General features: G+C 38.4%; 1 protein-coding gene across 1 annotated transcript; it reads left to right on the top strand.

Moving 5' to 3' along the window:
* Positions 1-12: 12 nt before the first annotated feature.
* rad51d.L (RAD51 paralog D L homeolog) lies at positions 13-15,709 on the top strand (the record flags this gene model as incomplete). The annotated part of the gene is given in 11 exon segments (NM_001092890.1): positions 13-102; positions 2,407-2,501; positions 5,000-5,061; positions 7,708-7,826; positions 8,975-9,056; positions 9,693-9,827; positions 9,918-10,013; positions 11,288-11,378; positions 13,019-13,089; positions 14,310-14,462; positions 15,374-15,709. Coding segments are annotated over 10 exon segments (975 nt in total). The 3' UTR covers positions 15,458-15,709.
* Positions 15,710-21,459: the final 5,750 nt, after the last annotated feature.

Below are 21,459 nucleotides of genomic sequence, written 5' to 3'. Positions count from 1 at the left end.
GCATCCAGAGAAGGGAGCGGGAGCTCTGAATGTGGGATTGTATCGGTGCAGGGCTTATATGGCATAAAGCTTCACAACTAGACGCGAAAGGAGTTTTAAGAGGTGAGGGGGAAATGGTGGAGTTGAGGACTGCAGGGGGACTATCTATACTGGAACATAATAATGGCAGACCTGGGATAAGATAGCCAGTGCTGGGCTCCATATGTAAATCATATGCCGCTTCAATCAAATGGTTTAAATACAAAATGTTGACCTAGACACCACCTGCAATACACACTACCACCTGTCATACACATTCACAATACCACCTGCAATATACATACACACAACCACCTGCAATACACAAACACACAACCACCTGACATACACATTCACAATACCACCTGCAATATACATAATCATTGTTTTTTTTATTTTACATTCACGTTGGCACATAATCCCATTAATTCTTTCAGTTCCCAGTATTATTGTGGGCACATCATTGCCGGTAGTATTGTTTGCACTTTGGCACATCATTCCCAGTAGTCTTTTATTCTGCAGCTCTCCAGTGTGCAATTTCAGCAATCTGGTTGATAGGTTCAAAATTACCCTAGCAATCATGCATTGATTTGAATAAGAGACTGGAATATTAATAGGAGAGGCCTGAATAAAACATATAATACAAAGTAGCAATAACAGTACATTTGTAACCTAAAGCTGGCCATAGATGTAAAGATTTTTAAAAGATCAGATCCTGATCGTGAGACCACGATCTTCTCAGAACGATCGTACGATCATACGAATTTACCATCAACTAAAAAGACCAATTTGCCAGGAAAACAAAGGGGAGCTGCCTGCTTGGCCCTGCAAACATAGAGAGATTGCACTGGGACCGACAAAGATTTTTTGACCTGGCCGATCAATTTCCCGACAGATGTCGGCCGAAAAATCGTAAGATGTACGATCGTTCGAATACCACTAACCGCACGATAATTTCGAAGGATTGGTCGGACTTCCCTAAAATCGGTCGTTCGGCAAGAAGAATCGTCGCGTCTATGGGGACCTTTACAGAGCATTTGGTTTTTTTTAAATGAGGTCAGTGACCTCCATGTGAAAGCTGGAAAGAGTCAGAAGAAGAAGACAAATACTATTAAAAAAGAAAAAGAAAAAATGAAGGCAGTGTTGATTAGAATTGACCATTCTATAACATACTAAAAGTAAACTTAAAGGTAACCCACCCCTTTAAAGCACTTTTATTGTATCTGCTCTGTTAAAGAGGTGGTTCATCTTTAACTTAACTTTAGTATGTTATAGAATGGCCAATTCTAAGCAACTTTTCAATAGTTTTCATTATTTATTTTTTATAGTTATTTGCCTTTTCCTTCTGACTCTTTCCAGGTTGCAAATGGGTGTTGCTGACCCCATTTAAAAAGCAAATGCTCTGTAAGGCTACAAATGTATTGTTCTTGCTACTTTTTATTTCTCATCTTTCTAGTAAGGTCCTCTCCTATTCATATTCTAGTCTTTTATTCAAATCAGTGCATGGTTGCTAGGGTAATTTGGACCCTAGCAGCCAGACTGCTAAAAATTGCAAACTGAAGAGCTGCTGAATAAAAAGCTAAATAGCTCAAAAACAGTAAATAATAAAAAATGAAAACCAATTGCAAATTGTCTCAAAATATCACTCCTTACATCATACTAAAAGTTCTCAAAGGTGAACTAACCCTTTAAGCCTCTTCATCTTTTTTTCTTGCCTTTTTCTAGACTCCAATCTTGTTGTCTTCATCACTGACTTACTGTCTTGGAAAACCACTGTACACATAATTTTATGTGGCAGAGTCCCCAACCTTTTGCATGCTTATGCTGCCCCAAGATGGAATGAATAAATTCGAATTTTAATCATAAAAAGAATTTTGAGTGCTGTCATTGGTGAGAAACGTCCCCAAACTTTTGTATGCATAGCCACATTCAAATGTAAAAGAGTTGGGGAGCAACACAAACATGAAAAATGTTCCAAGGATGCAACGCAGGGCTCTGATTGGCTATCTGACAGTCTCTATGTGGACTGGCAGACTGCTGGAGGCTCTATTTGGCAGAACACCTGGCAACCAAAAGTTACTTCTAAGCCAGGAATTCAAAAATAAGCACCTGCTTTTGAGGTCACTGTTTTAGGTCAATGTTTTTAGACCAATGGCAACCTTTACATTGGGCAGCTGATGATTATTAAAGGGCTCTTTGATTGGAAAAAAAAATGCTTACAGGGGGCATAACCTTGCAGAGATGCAAAAATAGTATATATATTTTTCAAAGAGCAAATCTGTATTTAATTAAACAGGTTATCACTAATTTGCGAAGACTTGGGTAACTGACAGATGAAATGCTGTGTACAATAATCTAATAATTGATTTTTTCTCTCTGTTAACCCAGGCGAGATGAAACCATGGTGATCTTACGTGAGGGACTCTGTCCAGGACTCTCAACTGGTATTGTTGCTGCACTTAAAGCTAACAATGTGAAAACAGGTAATAATTATGAGCACTTTCACCTCAGAAATCACTTTGTTAGATACAGGTTTTTTTTTCTCTCTTAAAGGTTGTGAGCAAAGCTAGCAGTTTATTGCTATCTTTACTATGTCAATAATGGTCCTAAGGGCTAGTCCACGCGGGGAGATAGCCCTGCGTTTGCGGTCGCGGCGACAAAGCGCCGCGCCAGTCGCTGCGACCGGCGCAGGCGACAGTTTTGTATGGGCGCCTATGTAAAAACGCCTGTGCTAACCACACGAGGCGATGCGCTTTTCAACAGTCGCCTGAAAAAGCCTGGCGAGGCATTTTCAGGCGACTGTTGAAAAGCGCATCGCCTCGTGTGGTTAGCACAGGCGTTTTTACATAGGCGCCCATACAAAACTGTCGCCTGCGCCGGTCGCGGCGACTGGCGCGGCGCTTTGTCGCCGCGACCGCAAACGCAAGGCTATCTCCCCGTGTGGAATAGCCCTAATAGTCACAAGCTGCACCCTGCAAAGTGAAAGTATACACCCCTTTTCAACGTCAGCTGAATGAATAGGACTTAAAGATAATTACTAGTCTACTAAGAAACCCTTGATAATGAGCTGCTGAAAGGCTGCTGTTTAGATCAGGCAGGGGTTGGTTTGTTTAAATGTAGATAGTAAGCTCTGAACAGATTATCTTGTTTATAAGGGAAAGGTTAATTAAACTCCGTAAACATAGTCCTACTTTCGTAGGGCAGAGACACACATGGAAATTCGGGGAGATTTAGTCACCCAGCGACATATTGCCTCTTATTCGGGCAACTAATCTGCCCGAACTGCCTTCCCGCCAGCTAAAATCTAAATCACCGTCGTGATGGCACTCGGATCGCTTCATTTTCTGAAGTTGCCTCACGAGGAAAATTAGGGCAACTTCGGAAAACCAATCACTTTGAGTGCCATCCCGCCGACGATTTCGATTCTAGCCGTCGGGAAGGCATTGCGGGGAGATTAGTCGCCCAAAGAAGAGGCGATTTGTCGCTGTGCGACTAATCTCTCAGAATCTCCATGTGTGTCTTTGCCTTAAATGGCAAATATAATAGTAAAATATGGATTTTTTTTAAATTAAAACAGTAGGCATAATAATAATTTCAACACAAGTTCTTTTTAATGTACTATTTTTTAAGCATAAGTGTTTTTAAGTGTATGGTGTCGCTTTAACAATGTCTAGTTAAAACTGTGTTCTGCTAGATCTACCCCCAAAGTCTATTTTTTTAAAAGGGGTGGTTCACCTTTAAGTTAACTTTTATGTCATCGAATGGCTAATTCTAAGCAAGTTTTCAATTAGCTCTCTAATGCTACACAATTATTGTTAATGCTACTTTTTTTACTCATCTTTTTATTGAGGCCCTTTCCTATTCATATTACAGTCTCTTATTCAAATCTTTGCATGATTGCTAGGGAAATTTGGACCTTAGCAACGGGATTGCTGAAATTGCAAACTGGAGACTATCAAACTCTACATCATACTAAAAGCTAATTTAAAGGTGAACAACAACTTTAAGGTATGTCACATGATCACGGGCTTTGGGAGCAATAAGGGATTATTAATAAGGGACTTAAATCCAATTATTGCAAATATAGATTTTAGGATCAACAAATATAGACTAAAAAAAGTGCTTTTCTGCCTATGGGTCTCAATATTTTTTTTCTATTGTATATTAGTATATGTACTTTGGCGCCAGTTTTGCTTTGTTTGAGCCACTATTGCTCTCAGAAGCTGTCATTCATATAGAACAAGTTCATAGTCAAGACACAGGAACTTTCTGACATTTTTATTGGTATATACTCTTCTCTGTATCAGATCTAATTGTAACACTCACTGTAATATTATCAGTATTTTACAGAGTAAAGTAATACAAATATAAGACATAAGTTTTCATATACAGACAAACAATTCACCAGAGTACATTCTTATTATAAGTAGACAATACGGGGAGTCTAAAGCTGGCCATCGACGCAAAGATCCGGTCGTACGAATCATCGTACGATCGGACTTCCCCATCTCCCGACCTGCCACTGACCATTCCGATCAAATAAAGTACAAAAGAACAGATCAGCCGATGTACTGCCCCTGACAGCAATCGTAGGAAAGTTATGTCCGACAAAAGCTGGTGACAGTCTCCCACTGTAAATCGTACGATCGGCAATACATGCAGAGATATTATTGGCAGCCGACCGAAATCTTTTAACCTGTCCAATCGACCAAGCGACTGATCTCCGCTGGACGAAAAATGTCTGGACTCTCCACACACGGTCCGAAAATCGTACGAATCCTAGATTCGTATGATCAGATCTTTGCGTCTATGGCCAGTTTAAGACGTAATCTAAGAAGTAATATCTTGTAATAAATTCTGCTTCAGGATTGAACAATGGAAATCTTTGCATGTAACATACATAATATCCACACGCATAATGAACTACGGAGTTCTGTTAGACAATTAATCTAATTTTAAATATTTTGTTTCTAATTTTTAGTTATTGATCTAGTTGCTTCTGACTTGGAAGAGCTTGCTCGAAAATGCTCCCTATCATACAAGGTGATGTGTATATTCATTCTTAAAATATCTTAGGTGACTTTCTCATATGATGTTTGGCATATGTTTACTTGTTACAAAATGCAGACTGCCATGTCGGTAAAATTGCCTGGCATGTAAAGGCGCACCTTTTAGCTTGCAGTTAGGCAGGACGTCTGATAGGGACCTGAATGGGCATACGGATCGGGAGGATGTCTCATGAGGGTGAAGGGGTTGGATTTGGTAGAATGATCCGTGGGCCAGAACCTTAGCTAATTGCAGGAATTAAGTGCCTAAGTAACACTGCATTACAACCGAAGGGTACTACAGAGCGGGTGGTGTACTATGAGGGCGAAGGGGTTGGAATTGGTGGAATGACCCGTGGGTTAGAACTTTATATGCCCGAGGCACTTTGAATTCCAACCGGTACCACCACTGGTATTTACCAGTACGGCTAGGCAGCCATTTGTTAATTTGGATTATACTCTCCTTTCTCGCATATTACCCAAGGCTTTAAGGTGGCCATAGACTCAAAGATCCGCTCGTTTGGCGACATCGCCAAACGAGTGGATCTTTCCCCGATATGCCACTAAACTGCGTGGCTATATCGGGGGTAATTCGAGCGTTTGGCCGTATGGCCGAACGATCGAATTACGATGCGCCAAGCGGCTCCGATGGGTCGGTCGGGTAAAAATCCAACCTTCCCGATCGATATCGTGGCCAGATATCGTTCGGGAAGACCCGTCGGAAGCCCCCATACACGGGCAGATAAGCTGTCAAATCGGTCCAAACGACCGATATTGGCAGCTTTATCTGCCCATGTATGGCCACCATTCGGCTTTTGTTATTTATCTCCTTTACATGGCTAACCTTTTTTCTCATTGTGGGAGGGATCTCTAAATGGAGGAAGGGGTTGGTGCTATAAAGGGTACTCTTTAAATGATTACCGTATGGTGGTTGCATGAAAGATACCTAACACCCACTAGGATTAACCAATCACCACTGGTTAAATTGATGCTTAGCACCACTCATAATAACCCTCCTTTTAACCGGTCAATCAGCTCCCTGCTTCTTACTGCTTTTTTAATTTTTCTGTTTGGACATTCATTTTAAATGCTTATTAAAGGTTAGGTTTTAATTTTAACACTTCTAATTTAATTCGGAGTTTATATATGGGAAGGTGCAATTGTGTGGGCCAGTTCTTTCATTTTCTTTTTTCTTTGTATATGTTTATATAAGGTTACAAAATGCAGACTGCCATGTCGGTAAAATTGCTTGGCATGTACTGGCACTAGTGTGTTTAGGCTATTGTCAGAGAAGTCAGTGGATTCAATTTGCCACCATTTGTTAGAAAAATCAAGGGACCTCAAGAGCCCCATCATCACCCTTGTGCCCGAAATGGGATAAACCCCTGAAATGTTGGTGGTGATAGTAACATGGTAAGTTAGGTTGAAAAAAAAAATATGTCCATCAAGTTTAACCTTTTAACTGCTATTTTAACCTGCATAACTGCTAGTTGATCCAAACCCTATTTGAAGCCTCTTCCAATTTGCCTCAGAGGGGGAAAAATTCCTTCCTGATTCCAAAATGGCAATCTGACCAGTCCCTGCATCAACTTGTACTATGATCTATCTTCCATAATCCTGTATTTTCTCTCTTGCTAAAAAGCCATCTAACCCCAATGACCTGGTAAATGTGTCCTAAAAGATCCCACTAGATTCATGTGGCATGTAAGCCACATTATCACTCAAAGTGCTTTTTTTATTTATAGTCTTAAAGGAGAACTAAACCCTTTTTATTAATATCCCCTAGCCCATACCCTACATAGACCCCCCTCCCTGCTCCCCCCCAGCCTAGGTGTTACCCTGGGCAAATGCCTCTAACTCTTTACTTACCCCTTGCAGATTCAGGGCATCGGAGTTCACGGGCGCCATCTTCTTCTCTTCAGTAATCTTTGGGAAGGGAGCGGCGTATTGGAACATGCGAAATTGGTGCAATCTTCTGGTCGCAGTTGTTAGGGAAGATTGCGCCAACTGCGCATGCGCCGATACGCCAAACACACATTTTTTGGAGAGTATATTGGAGATAGATTTCTTTTTCATCAAAATTTGATTTTATTTTTTTGCCTTTACATCCCATTTAAGAAGCTATTGTAAGTATGTTAAGGACAACCCCGTGTGGATTAACTCAGAAGTAAGGATGCTAATAAGAAAGAAAATATTTCAAACCTAAAATTTAAAGTAAGAGGGGACAGATGCTTCTTTTAAAGAATATAACTACTACAAGTGTTGTAAAACAGCAATTTAGAAGGCAAAGAAGGAAAATGAGGAACTAATTGCATCACAGACAAAGACCAATCCCCATATTTTTATGAATAGTAAATAGATACGGAGTACAAATTGTTCTTAAATTGGACCTAAATTACTATGTTACTATGGGGGCTAGTCAGTCTGACTCAAACATCTCATATTCCAACATTCCTAGATCTACAGTGATTGCTTCAGATCCTGTACTGAAGGGCTGCATTAGGCAATTTGAGCAATAAAATAATCGCAAGGCAATTTTGTCACACTGTCCTTGTGATGCATGAATGACAAACTGAAAACTTCCCCGCTTTTTAGCATAAAAATTAACAGGCAAAGAATGTTTAAAATTGTACTGTATTTTCAGACATTAATGGCAGTGAGGCGTGTTCTTCTGGCACAGTACTCTGCATTTCCCTTCAGTGGAGCAGATGTGTATGAAGAACTTAAGAGTTCCACAGCTATCCTTCCCACAGCCAACAGAAAGTAAGATTCTTTTCTTCCGATAAGCAAACATTTTTAGAAACGTTTAGTGTTACTTTGCTTTGTGCTTCTTCTTTATTAATCCTAATATGGTACTCACCGCAGGTCTGTGGTGGGAATGTGTGAATTTGGCTCATAAAATAAGATTTAAAGAAGAAATGGAGTAGCATACTGAATTATGTGTTCTTAACCCAGTGTGCTTTCACACAGGCTATGATCAGCATCAATATTTCCTGAGGATAAGCTTTCCCTTAAACTAAACCCTAAAAATGAATATGGATAAAAATACCATGTTTTATATACTGAACTTATTGCACCAGCCTAAAGTTTCAGCTTGTCAATAGCAGCAATGATCAAGGACTTCAAACTTGTCACAGGGGGTCACCACCTTGGAAAGTGTCTGTGACACTCACATGCTCAGTGGGCTCTGGGCAGCTGTTGAGAAGCTAAGCTTAGGGGTTGTCACAAATTATCAAGCAGAATGAGACTGACCTGTAATATAAGCTGATGCTACAGGGCTGATTATTAAATTCTGATTCTAATCGCACTGGTTTCTGTGCTAGCATGTAGTAATTATCTGTATTAATTACTAATCAGCCTTATATATTGTGAAATTTATATTCTATGTATACTGTATATTGTGAGTCAGTCCCTAAGCTCAGTAAGTGACAGCAGCAGAGAGCATGTGCAGTGAATCAGCAGAAAATAAGATTGGAATCTACTAGGGCATCTTTGGAGACACAGATCTTCACTGCTAAAGGGCTGTGGTTGTCTTGGGTTGGTACAGAAGCCTAGAACATAATGTACAACATTTCTGGCCTACTTCTTTAGTTGAGCTTTAGTTATCCTTTAATTGTGATTGCATTCCCTTTAGCATGATAATATCAAGTATATAAGTAGTTTAAATGTGCACATGCCAAATATGGTCCTCTTAGGGAGAATGATCCTGTTCCTGAGTGCTTCCCATTCTAAACAGAAACCACTGAGGGATGAGAGTCAGATAGGGACAATTTGACTATAGTGTTTCTTGTTGCTCATAACTTTTCCTGATACCTGTACAGCTGAACTTTTTTAACTGGTTTCTTAAGCAGATACATTTTTTCCAGTATATTTTTATGAAAATATATATTTTCCCTTCCTATGGGTTACAGGCTGGACATTCTCCTAGATTCTGGGCTATATACAGGAGAAGTGACAGAAATTGCGGGAGCGGCTGGCAGTGGAAAGACTCAGGTTGATTTGTTCAGATGCATTTAACTTATAAATAAATTGAATACATTTCATTTTGAAGACAATTACAGATTTATTGTTGATTATGCTATTATAAACTGCTAAATAGGACAGCTTTAATTCAGGCAACTTTCATGAGTTTTGCCACCTAGTCCAAATGAAAACTCTTGCCTGAACTTTACTGCTTTTTGGTATCAGAGCCTTCTATATAGCCTGTATTAACATTAGGGATGCACCAAATGCACTTTTTTTGATTTGGCCCAACCCCCGAATCCCTAGAGAAAGATTCAGCCGAATACCAAACCGAATCCGCATATACAAATTAGTGATGGGAAGGAGAAAACATTTTTTACTTGTTTTGTGACAAAAAGTCACGCAATTTCCCTCCCTGCCCCTAATTTGCATATACAAATTCAGATTCGATTCGGCCGAATCCTGCTGAAAAAGGCCAAATCCAGAACCGAATCCTGGATTCGGTGTATCCCTAATTTACGCTAACTTCATCTTAATATAGGGTTGGAATGAAGATCAAATATTAAAAAGTCCGTATTTTATAAAAGAAAAAAACAACTGGTGTATGGGGTATTTTTAATTTTTCAAAAAATGTCCTCAGTACTAAGAGGATTTTTATTTGAACAGATGTGTCAGAGCATTGCAGTCAATGTGGCATATAGTCTAAAACAAACTGTGCTCTACGTGGACACCACAGGGGGTTTGACAGCTTCTCGTCTGCTACAGTTGGTACAGTCTAGAACAGAAAATGAAGATGAGCAGGTAAGTTTACATAACAGGAAAACTGTAATTTTATTTTTAAAGAATAAAATAGTTATTTATTGGACTCCATCCTATTCTTTTGACGTACAGGTGGCATCGCTACAGAGAATTGAAGTGATCCGTGTGTTTGATATTTACAAATTGTTAGATGCCTTCCAGGACCTTAGACATAAAATTTCCCAACAGGTATGTTCATATACAGCTACAGTTTGAATACATTTACAAGTAATTATGCAGAATATGACAATATAGAAATATATTTTATGATAAATTTTCTATCCCTTATTAGTCTACACCTCTGTTTTTATTCCAAGACTCCTTCAGCCTCCTGTCATTGACATTCCCTCCTTTATTCTTCACAAAATTCCATGGCACTTCTTTGATCTTTTCTCACTGTAGAAAATTCGAAAAAAGCGCAGGGCTGCCTGGCACTCAAACGAATCCACAGGACCAAAATATTTTAGTTAAAAAATATATGTTTATTAGTCAAAGTTAAACAAGTATACTTGCATCTCCATCCGTCTTACGTGTTTCGCACCCACAAGGGCACTTGTTTGTTTATTGTAACAGATGGAAGCTGATCTTCCATAGGCTTGCTTGTATACCAATTAAAGTCTCTTTCACCAATATTATTTTATCATGACCTCCATTATAGCGGCTATGGCCAGACAATGCATATGATTGCATTTTTTTCTCTGCCAGTGTTTACGCCGAAATTGGAGAAACATGTAAGCACAGCTTAAAGCTGGCCATACACAGAAATATCTGTCTCTTTGGCAAACTGATCGTTGCCTGACTTGAGCCCCCATGATCTGGGCATTCAGTTCATACAAATGACCCATGAAGACCTGCTGGGAGAGAACCGCATCAATGTGCCGATTGATATCTGACTGATTTACAGATACATAGTTGAACAGGACAACCGAAAAACCTCATACATGGTCAATAAGCTGCTGACTGCTGGGAAGATGGAGTTGGCAGCTTTATTCTGAACTAACTGTAATCTTTACTCTTGTAAACTAATTGCTGACAAACTTATTGGAAGGTGTGCTGCTGTTGCAATTGCATTGTTCTGTCTTACTATATAGAATACAAGTTATTACAAAGAATCAATTTACACAGTAAACATCCATTCGAGAATTAACCTTATATGTCAGCAGTAACTTTAGACAGACTCAGGAGAAAGGGAGAATTGGTTGTTTGTCTTACTATTTTTAGCATATGTACTGTGCTGCAGTAAATGTTGCCACAAAATTATAAACTGCTGTGGACACCTGTCCAGCAGTCTCAGCAGACTACGATTGATTTTTTTTCTTTTTTAAATATTCATAAAAAATCTCTTGTAAATGGTCCTAGAAATCAAGATCTTTTTAATTTAAGGTTAATTTCTATAGCATGGATTATTCCTGTATATATGCAACTTTATAAAAATAATAATATATGCAGTCTATATTTTCCAGCTTCTAAGGTCTGGAGAACCACTGAGACTTGTAATCATTGATTCTGTCTGTGCTGTAATATACCCAATGCTTGGAGGAAAGCACACAGAAGGTAAGCATAAACTGAGGTATGTAAAAGTGTGCCATTTGTACAATACACACACACATACACAAGTATGCAGGGCCTCAGCCTGCCCCTTCAGCCTGTGATAGGCACATGTGCAGACGGTTTTACTGTACTGTGCATGTGGCAATTACAGAGGCTCCTGAGTAAAGGCAGATGACCTTTATCTTTTATAGGAAAACCTTATTTGATCATTTGGACATCCATAAACAAAGGTTTTTCTCTGTAAAAAAGTGTTTGTATTGAGTGTTAAAATGCACCCACAAACAGGCCAAAGGAGTTAAAGTGATACTGACACTAAAAAATGAATTTTAGCATATGAATGTACATTAAATGTTACCTATAGGTCATGGTGATCATTTTTTGCTGAGAGGTTTGTTTTTGTATATAATTGTTAGTTGAAGTTCCTAAGCCTGACTCTCTGACACTCTGACTTTGCCAACCTGACTGTCCCATCTCAGCCTGTTAGTTACAGTTTCTAATGCTAACGGACTCCTGCTGCACAAATATGGCAGCCCCCTCATACAGGAACATGGGGCATCAGACAGGTAATGTAAAAGCATCATGCAAATACTTTATGGCAAAGTTAGAAGTAGCTTGCAAAGCCAATATTATAATAGATGTAAAAAAAAGTTTAATTTCAGGTGTCAGTATCTCTTTAATCACAACTGAAAGTTAGTACAGGTATAGGATCCGTTATCCGGAAACCCGTTATCCAGAAATCTCCAAATTACAGAAAGGCCGCCTGCCATAGACTCCATTTTATCCAAATATTTGAAAATGATTTCCTTTTTCTCTGTAATAATAAAACAGTAGCTTGTACTTGATCCATACAATTAATCCTTATTGGAAGCAAAACCAGCCTATTGGGTTTATTAATGTTTACATGACTTTCTAGTAGACTTAAGGTATGAAGATCCAAAGATCTGTTATCCGGAAAACCCCAGGTCCCAGGCATTCTGGATAACAGGTCCCATACATGTAGTAGGGGGTTGCTTTTCTCGTTCCAAGCACCTTCCTTTTCTGTAAAGTTGTTTGATGTAACCTTAAACGTTGCAGTTTTGGCTAGTTTGCATTTTATTGCTGAAACTACATAATAAGGATCACATCAGTCAGTACATACAGTCAGTTTTCTTCTATACATTTTACTGGTACTACCAGTTTTGCATCCCAAGCTTCTTCTTTGAAGACTAAATAAGCTGGATGGAAAAATACCATACCCAAATCAGTGGCAGAGAACATAGCCAAAATTACCAGCAGATTTTACAGGGAATTACTGTATATATGATTAGTGTATGAGAAGACTTACTTTACAAGTAATAAACTGCTGACTTAAAGTCACTAAAGTGTGTTGTTGAGCAGCGCATTTCTGGAAATTGGGAAGTGGCTGCCAGTGGAGAAGGGGATTTTGATTGGAAAATGGTGACCAGAGCCAGTTTGGAGCAGTAATGGTTTAACCTGCCAGGATAATCATCAGAGAGATACCCTAACACTATATTAGCTTAATAATTCAACTGTGCTAAGCATAATAATGCAGGTTAATATTCGGGTTATAGTTACTTTTTATAGCTTTTTATTTCTTCTTTACCTCTAATGTATTAAAATAAGATGTGTTTTCTGTAATTTAGGTATGGCCATTATGATGCAACTGGCACGGGAACTGCAGACCATGGCACACGATTATCATCTTGCAATTCTTGTGAGTTTAGCTAATTTGCGCATCATTTAGCTGCAGCAGACACAGGGCTCAACAGGACCGTGTACACTCGGGGGGGTTATTTAGTAAAATCTGAATGCAAAAATCACGTAAAATTCTTGTTTTTTTTTTTATAAAATGGCACTTTTAAAAGATCACAAATTTTTCGGAATTTATCAAACCCCGAGGATGGAAAAGTCAGAATCAGAAAATCCGGCATCTCGGACCTGTTAAGGTTGCAAATATTGTAAGTCAATGGGAGAAGTCCCGATGATTTTTTGATGTGCGCTTGGTTTTTTACAATTTTCGGGCAAAAAACATAAAAATGTTTTTTCGGGTGAAAAATCTGAGAAAAAAAATGAGTTTTTGGGTGAAAAAATTGTGAAAATCAGATTTTTTTCACTCAAAGCAAATTTTCGGGAAAATCTAATAATGAATAAGAGTAAAAAACCCAACCAGATTTGATTGGAGTTTGCAGCAGAAAATGTTGAGATAAAATCGGACTTTGATAAATAACCCCCTTGCTCTATGAGAGGCAGTATGGACAGGGCTGGCCATTGTTCCCTGACAGTGATGTGCGGAAATATCTAGTGGCAGTTGGCAGGTGACCTTTTTGTGGCCTGCATGTCACTACCCCTGATACTGCGTAGAGTTGTCTACATGATGGTGATTGTGCAAAATGCCTTTTGTCCAGGTTAATTTGTCCTGCATTGCTTGCAGTTTAGTTCATGGTACATAAATGCCTTTATGGTACATAAAGTTATGCAAATAAGTGGCAGACTAGGTGCATTACAAGAAACTCATTGTAAAGTGCAGTAAACTATTTTAGTGTATAGAATCTTTTAAAACCAAATATATAAATAATCTAAAGTGGCATACAGGTTAATTAAATGCAGTTATAATAGTGAGTAGCATGGCATCATGTCCCATACAGAGGTCTTATCACTGTTTTATCACTTTTATGGTAAGGTAAAAATTTCAGCTTACCTCTTTATTAAAGGGTCTCTGAAATCTTACATGTATTTTGTATTATTTTGACTCTAAACCCCCAATGCAGTTGTTCTACAACATGCTTTTAAAAGGGACATAAGCCTTCCAGTTAACGCCCATTGTTGTTGGTCCTTTACCTATTCACTATATATATATAGTGCGGTCCATCTTGCAACTGTATACACTTTATTGACCGAGCATCCGGATTTAAATATATTGGATTGGTTCTGCAGATAAGTAACAGTATAACTAAAGATGGAGCTGCCAGTATTCGACCAGCCCTTGGACGTTCATGGAGCTTTGTGCCAAGTACTCGCATTTTGCTGACCCAGAATGAGTTAAACTGTGGGCTTTGTACTGTATCACTCGTGAAATCTCCTCGACAGGTAGGTGTTCAAACAGAAATGTATTAACTCTGCCCTAGATTATTCATGGCATACGAGCTGTATTGTACTAGAAAAATAATCCTCAGAATCTTTATACAAAATGAATCTGCCTTAGCTGATCAGAGAGTATATATATATAAATATATATATATATATATATATATATATATCTCTCATACACACTTGATCACAAATACTCTCTTATTCACACCTCAGTACAACCTCATCCCAAATTTGTACACAACCACTCACAAAACCCTTTTCTGAACTTATTCCTCACCTACACCCTCTGATCTTTTACAACATACTACTACATTGAACCACATAGGAATGTCAGGCTGAATTACTAGGAAAAGTAAAGTCTACACTTGCTGGGATAGACTGGGCCTGGGAATCCTTTCTGGAGTTTTATGGAGTTATGTCTAGGGACCACCCTTATCATGTTGATTCCTAAGAATAATGAGAAAGCACTAGAGAACATAAGCAAAAGAGGAATGTCGCTACTTAGACACAACAAAAGAGGGGAGTAGAAAAATTGGAAGACAAGAGAAAGGCAGAAGGAAATCGAATGGACACAAAATATAAAAGAGAAGGAAAGAGTAGAGGTCCTAAAGGGTATTTTCAAGAAAACACCCAGTTAGTTTTGTTTGAAGGACTAACATAATATTCCTAACCTCAGAAATGCCAGTTACATAGCTCTATGGGCTAGTTCATTTGCTTTATTAAAAGATGGAAGGATCAAGTGCTTTTTTAAACATAATATCTGCTTATTTCTTCTACTTCAACCCAATATCACTGCAGTAATTGTATGATGAATAATTGTCAGATGTTTCTAAAAGAGCAAATGTTTTATAAATGATATGTTGTTAAGTCTTTGGAGGACATTGCATTGCAATTTTATTATATTGTAGCCAACGAATCTGAAGGTGGATGTGGAAATCGGAATTTGTGGAACTTTAGAGGAAAACAACCCAAGCTCTTCAACAGACTCATGATAGAAGATCCTTTAAATACACTAAGAAATTATGCACATTGATATATAACTTTCCAACCTATTGTAAATAAAAACTGTTTCACTTGGGAATTTGATTTGTTCAGGAACTGTTGTTAAATTTTACCTACAATTTTTTATATATATTTTGTTGTATTAAAATTCTAATATTGTTTCATTGCTGAGAAATGGATATATGTTTTACAAGAGATTGTAATCTTTAGATTCCTTAGAATAAATGATCATACAATTTAAATCCATCATTTGTCCTGTTGTGTTTGTCTTTCTATAGGTAATAATCATTTCAAAAGAAAATGTTAGACTGTAACATTTACATTTTATGAATAATAAAACTTAGAGGCATATGCATAAAATGGCAAAAAAAACAGTTCACCATAGTCAGAGAAGAGGAAAAGTGGAAAAAGCTGTGGAATCTGCTGGCATAACTATCTATTCACTGTTTTATAAATATGCCCCTTAAGGGAGAAGTTCAATTATAATCACTGGTGGGGGGGCAAATATCAAGGGCTCCTGTTTGCTGAAAACTGCACTAGTCTGGGCTACATCTGTATTAGCAAGGAAAGAAGTTCACTGGCACACAGGTAATGCTAGCAGGGTGAGACCCTTGCTTTAAATTTATTTAGTGCGGCATGCGTTTCGGGACAACCCCTTTATCAAGCATGATAAAGGAGTTGTCCCCGAAACGTTGCATCCGCACTAAATAAATTTAAAGCAAGGGTCTCACCCTGCTAGCATTACCTGTGTGCCAGTGAACTTCATTCCTTGCATTGTTATGGGGTTGTCCGATCCCCCGTTTTGCTGGGCACCAGGGACTCAAGTTCCAGGAGGGCCAGGGTGTGCGTTTGTAGTTGAATAATCTACTTCTGTATTAGCACCACAGAGTGACCTTCTCCTTTTCCATCCTGCACATAGTCCTTACATATGCAGAACATAGTGTATATATAAAATGAATGAGCAGCTCAATATTGCATCTACATGGATTAATACAGTTAGTAATAGTTATATTAAAAAGACAAGTGTTGATTCTTTAGGGCACGATTTTTGGTTCATCACTAATTTATTATACATAGCATTACTGTGTGATTTTCTGCAATAATTATAAGCGATGTATTATAACATGAGCAATGTATGTGAGTGGTGTGTGAATGTGTATAGAGACCCCCATCAATTTAGATTAAAATTTCTTTATAAAATGTAGAAATCTATAAAAGGATGTCTGTATCCTTGTGCCTCTAAAGCTGGCCATAGACGCAAAGATCTGATCGTACGAATCGAGGATTCGTACGATTTTCGGACCGTGTGTGGAGAGTCCCGACATTTTTCGTCCGGCCGAGTTCGGTCGTTTGGTCGATCGGACAGGTTAGAAAATTTCTGTCGGCTGCCAATAATATCTCTGCGTGTATTGCCGATCGTACGATTTTCAGTGGGAGACTGTCACTGGCTTTGGTTGGACATAGATATCGTACGATTGCTGTCAGGGGCAGAACATTGCTGATCTGTTCTTTAATCTGACTGGTAAGACTTTGATCTGAATGGTTAGTTGCGGGTCGGGAGATAGGAAAGTCCGATCGTACGATGATTTGTACGATCGGATCTTTGCATCTATGGCCAGCTTTAGACCCAATAGGAAGTAAAATTGCAGCAGATGGAGCTGCAGTGGTAGGACCTGTTTTTAAAATAAGCCCATTACAGCCATGAATATGTGGTTTAGATGCTGTAGAGTTTAGGGAATCTTAGGATTTAGGAAAAAAAGAATAAAAACATACTAGGCAGAGCTGAATGACCAAATTTCTGCCTAGCCACAACTTACTCCTTCCCCCCGCCCTCAGGACTTATATAATAGGCCCATCATAATTCTTATCTCTCACCTTCAGGCTTTTTAAATAATAAAAGGCCCTGGTAGTAATAGTACAAGTTGATCCAGGGCCTGGTCCGATTGCCGTTTTGGAGTCAGGAAGGAATTTTTTCCCCATCTGAAGCAAATTGGAGATGGCTATAGATGGGTTTTTTGCCTTCCTCTGGATCAGCAGGTTGTTAGGTTGCCTAAACTTAATGGACACGCTCACCCTAAATTACTATATGTCCTTAATCCAGTGATGAATCTCAAGACCATTTATGTAATTTCACCTCTTGACTAGGGAACATTGCAGCACAAAGGCTTGACACGGTGTTACTGCTCACATGGATAACCATGAGCCAATTCAACCAATTCAAATTGATGAGTGGGGTTATAGTAACAGTTATAAAATATCTTGATAGATTTACTGTATTTAGACTGAAAGAATTCCAAAATTCTAGGAAACAAGAGGCGGGAAAAAGACAGCATAAAACATGTCAGTGTTGTTAACAAATACAGGCACGGCACCTGTTATCCAAAATGCTCAGGACCTGAGTTTTTCCGGACAAGAGATCTTTCCATAATTTGGATCTTCACATGTTAAGTAAAGATTCATTATATCTTAGTTTGGATCAAGTACAAGGAACTGTTTTATTATTACAGACAAAAATGTTTTAATATGTTAAATTGTTTGACAGTGGCATCTATGGAAGATGACCGTCCCATAATTTCTGAGCTTTTTGGATAGCGTTTTTCCTGTTAGTGGATCCCAAACCTGCACAAACATTTTTTTGCCTCATGTAAAGATATCAAACCAACATCATAAGATCATACGCTGCATAGGTAATATACAAAAGAAATGATCCAGGGCTGGCCTCTTTCTCTCTCTTTCACTTTGGTGTCACTAGCCAAAAATATAATTTTTATGTATTTATATGGAACAAAGTTTAAACAAATGCATTTCATTCATTTTCAGCCACTGCCCTCTTATAGCCTATGTGTGTCAGCATACGTTGAAATACAAATGGAATAATGAATCCCTACCGTAATATATAAATGTTTACATCATCTCAATGAGTTCCATTTTCATTGCAAATTCTACGGGTTCTGCTGTATGTCAAAATAGACTGCACAGCATGTCCACTTCTAATGCTAATGTGAACATCATGCCATTCAAAACAGTTATGTAAACATAAGGCACAAAAATAAGCCTGTTTCTCATTGTGCATTGAAACCTTAACATCTAAGTCACACTAGATGGCAGCAACACCTCACTGTCTCCATTAATATTTGGCAACGGCTCTTATGGTGATATTGCGTATGAAAAAATCAAAGCAGATGATGTTCGGATAGCCTGTATTGTATTATTCCAATAACCGAGTATATAAAAAACGAGATCCAGTAGTCCCTGAACTGTGAAACCATTCCACCAAATAAGCTTTTACTTATTTGTACAGTGTATTTTTATAATTTGTAGGCCATCATTGGGGGCAACAAGCACCACAGATGTATTTGTCCAGCCATGCACCCACATGATTATATTGAGTTTGAACTGCTGAAAGTGTTCAAGTTGCACAAATACATGGGAATCAGTCTTTTTACAAATGGCAGACAAATGGCATGGTATGGCAGACCCTTTCAGGTCCAGATTCTTGCTGTACATTGGAGGAGGTATATAGATTTGAGGTGTATTAGACATATCACTAGTCAGCACAGACTTCTTGGCACCAGAAAAGCTTTAATTTCATAATGACATCAGCCACAGTTGGATGTTGAAAGAGCAAGGATGGCCTTTAAGTGTGATACTGTATAAAACTGGGATCCGCATCTTCTTTAGTACTGTGGTAGACTGTGCCCAGGGCTTCTCCTGCATGAAATCCAACATGATGCAGAGTTCTATTTTTTAATGAAAGTGTTAAAACAGCACGTAATAGCTAAAAGGACCTAAAAAGGCATGGGATACATACAGCTTATTTCACTTTTGCTGAGGTATCAGTAGCAGGACTGTCTGTGTCACAATAAACAGTCCAAAGATTTCTCCTCTGATCCATTTTACATCCTGAAGCTGATTTTGCCCTAGGTAACAGGGGAAAGCATTTAGGCCTAGCTGCACCCTCCTCAATTTGTCTCTCAAAATGAGACACTGGGGGGAAAGAGATTATGATCTATGGAAAGATACACAAGGCTATAATCTATATATATATATATAATAGAATATAATACAATAATAATACAATAATAATATAATACAATATATATGTATGTGTAGGATTTAAACAGTAGCTTAATTTTTACCATGATTCAAGCATACATAGAAGATATCAGACGTGAGAAATACAATTTGTTAAAGGAGATATCCTATAAGAACATCCTGAAACAGCAGTAGGCAATTCATTATTAAATCCAGAATTGCGTGTATACAGGTTTAGGGTAACGGCAGATTTGGAGAGATTAGTCGCCCCGGCAACTAATCATCTCTTCTTCGGGGTGACAATCTGCCCGAACTGCCTTCCCCTACCTTCCCGCTGGCTATAATGAAAAGTCGCCAGCGGGATGGCACTCGGGCGACTTCGAAAATGAAGCGCCACGAGTGCCATCCCGCTGTCGATTTTTCATTATAGCCAGCGGTAAGGTAGGGGAAGGCAGTTTGGGGAGATTGACGCTCCGAAGAAGAGCCGATTAGTCGCCGGGCGACTAATCTCCCCGAATCTGCCCGTGTGCCTCTAGACCCTCTCCTGGTGGGTTTGTATAGACCCCCCTAAGAGCCAAATAATCATGTCAACCTGAACTGGCCACCCAGTTCAGATCTCATTGTCTGCAAAGGTGAGCTTTGATCCTTAACTCCAAAGGGAACTATCATGAAAACAAAAACACTCATGGGCATAATAACATTGCTACATATAATCATATATTGTTTACAATGCTGTAACATTTCTGAGTCATCAAATTTATCTTGTGTATTTCTTTCGTAAATGCCCCCTAATATTTTATCATGTAAAAAGTTATTACATTTATTTTGCAAATCATAATTTTTTGTATAAGGTCAGAGGAAACACCCTGTGAGTGGTGTGAGTTAACGATAATGTAAATCCTTCAATTAAACTTTACTGTTAATTAAAAGGCATGTGCACACAACAAATGTGTTTTTCTTTTTAGAAAGAAATGTAATTCTAAACAACGGACAAAGCAATAATAGTCTGTGCATTTCTATTCTCTGGACTGTTAGTTCTGACTATAGAAACACTGTATCAGAAGCCAGCTGAAGAAGGAGCATGCAATGTATTGTGAGAACTTGGATCTTGGCAGGAGGAGAACTGGCTTCTGACATTGTTATTAATAATTAGACCCAGCAATTCAGCAAGAGATAAACAAAGGCTTTTAATTGCAATCGTGTCTATAAATAACTTTATAACCCCGGAACTTTTTAATATCTCTAATATGTCAGATTAACAATGCCATTCTGCAAGATGATCCCCCACATTTTCAGTATTTATTGTTTAAGTACATTATCTGGTTCATTTTCCAGTAGACCGTGCATATGTTATAATTTATATGTACATCATTTGCTCCCAAAACTGTAACTACCATCTCCCATTGACTTGAATGTGAACCACCTTGTGTTGAAATACACCACTGGACAAAACACTCAACTGACATTAGCTTGCGTATAAGACAAACAAAGTGCAAATATGCATATAAAATGAAACCTAAGGATTAAGTCAAATACCAAATTCAGTACATGTATGGAATCCATTATCCGAAAACCCATTATCCAGAAAGCTCTGATTTACGCAATGGCCGTCTCCCATAGACTCCATTATAATCAAATAATCCAAATTTTTAAAAATAATTTCCGTTTTCTCTGTAATAATAAAACAGTAGCTTGTACTTGATCCAAAGATATAATTAATCCTTATTGGAAGCAAAAGCAGCTTATTGGCTATGTTTAATAGTTATATGATTTTCTAGTAGACTTAGTCGCCCGGCGACAAATCTCCTCTTCTTCAGGGCGACTACTATCTTACTGCCTGGAGTCTGTGGGGTTTGTGGTTTGTAGTTGCGTATCATGCATTTATGTTCATTTAACCTAGTTTTTATAGATCTTGCTGTTTGTCCAATATATGAGAGGCCACAAGGGCACTTAATGC

Source organism: Xenopus laevis, chromosome 2L (genome assembly GCF_017654675.1).
Source record: "Xenopus laevis strain J_2021 chromosome 2L, Xenopus_laevis_v10.1, whole genome shotgun sequence".
Lineage (NCBI taxonomy): Eukaryota > Metazoa > Chordata > Amphibia > Anura > Pipidae > Xenopus > Xenopus laevis.
This window is presented reverse-complemented; position numbering and strand designations above follow the sequence as displayed.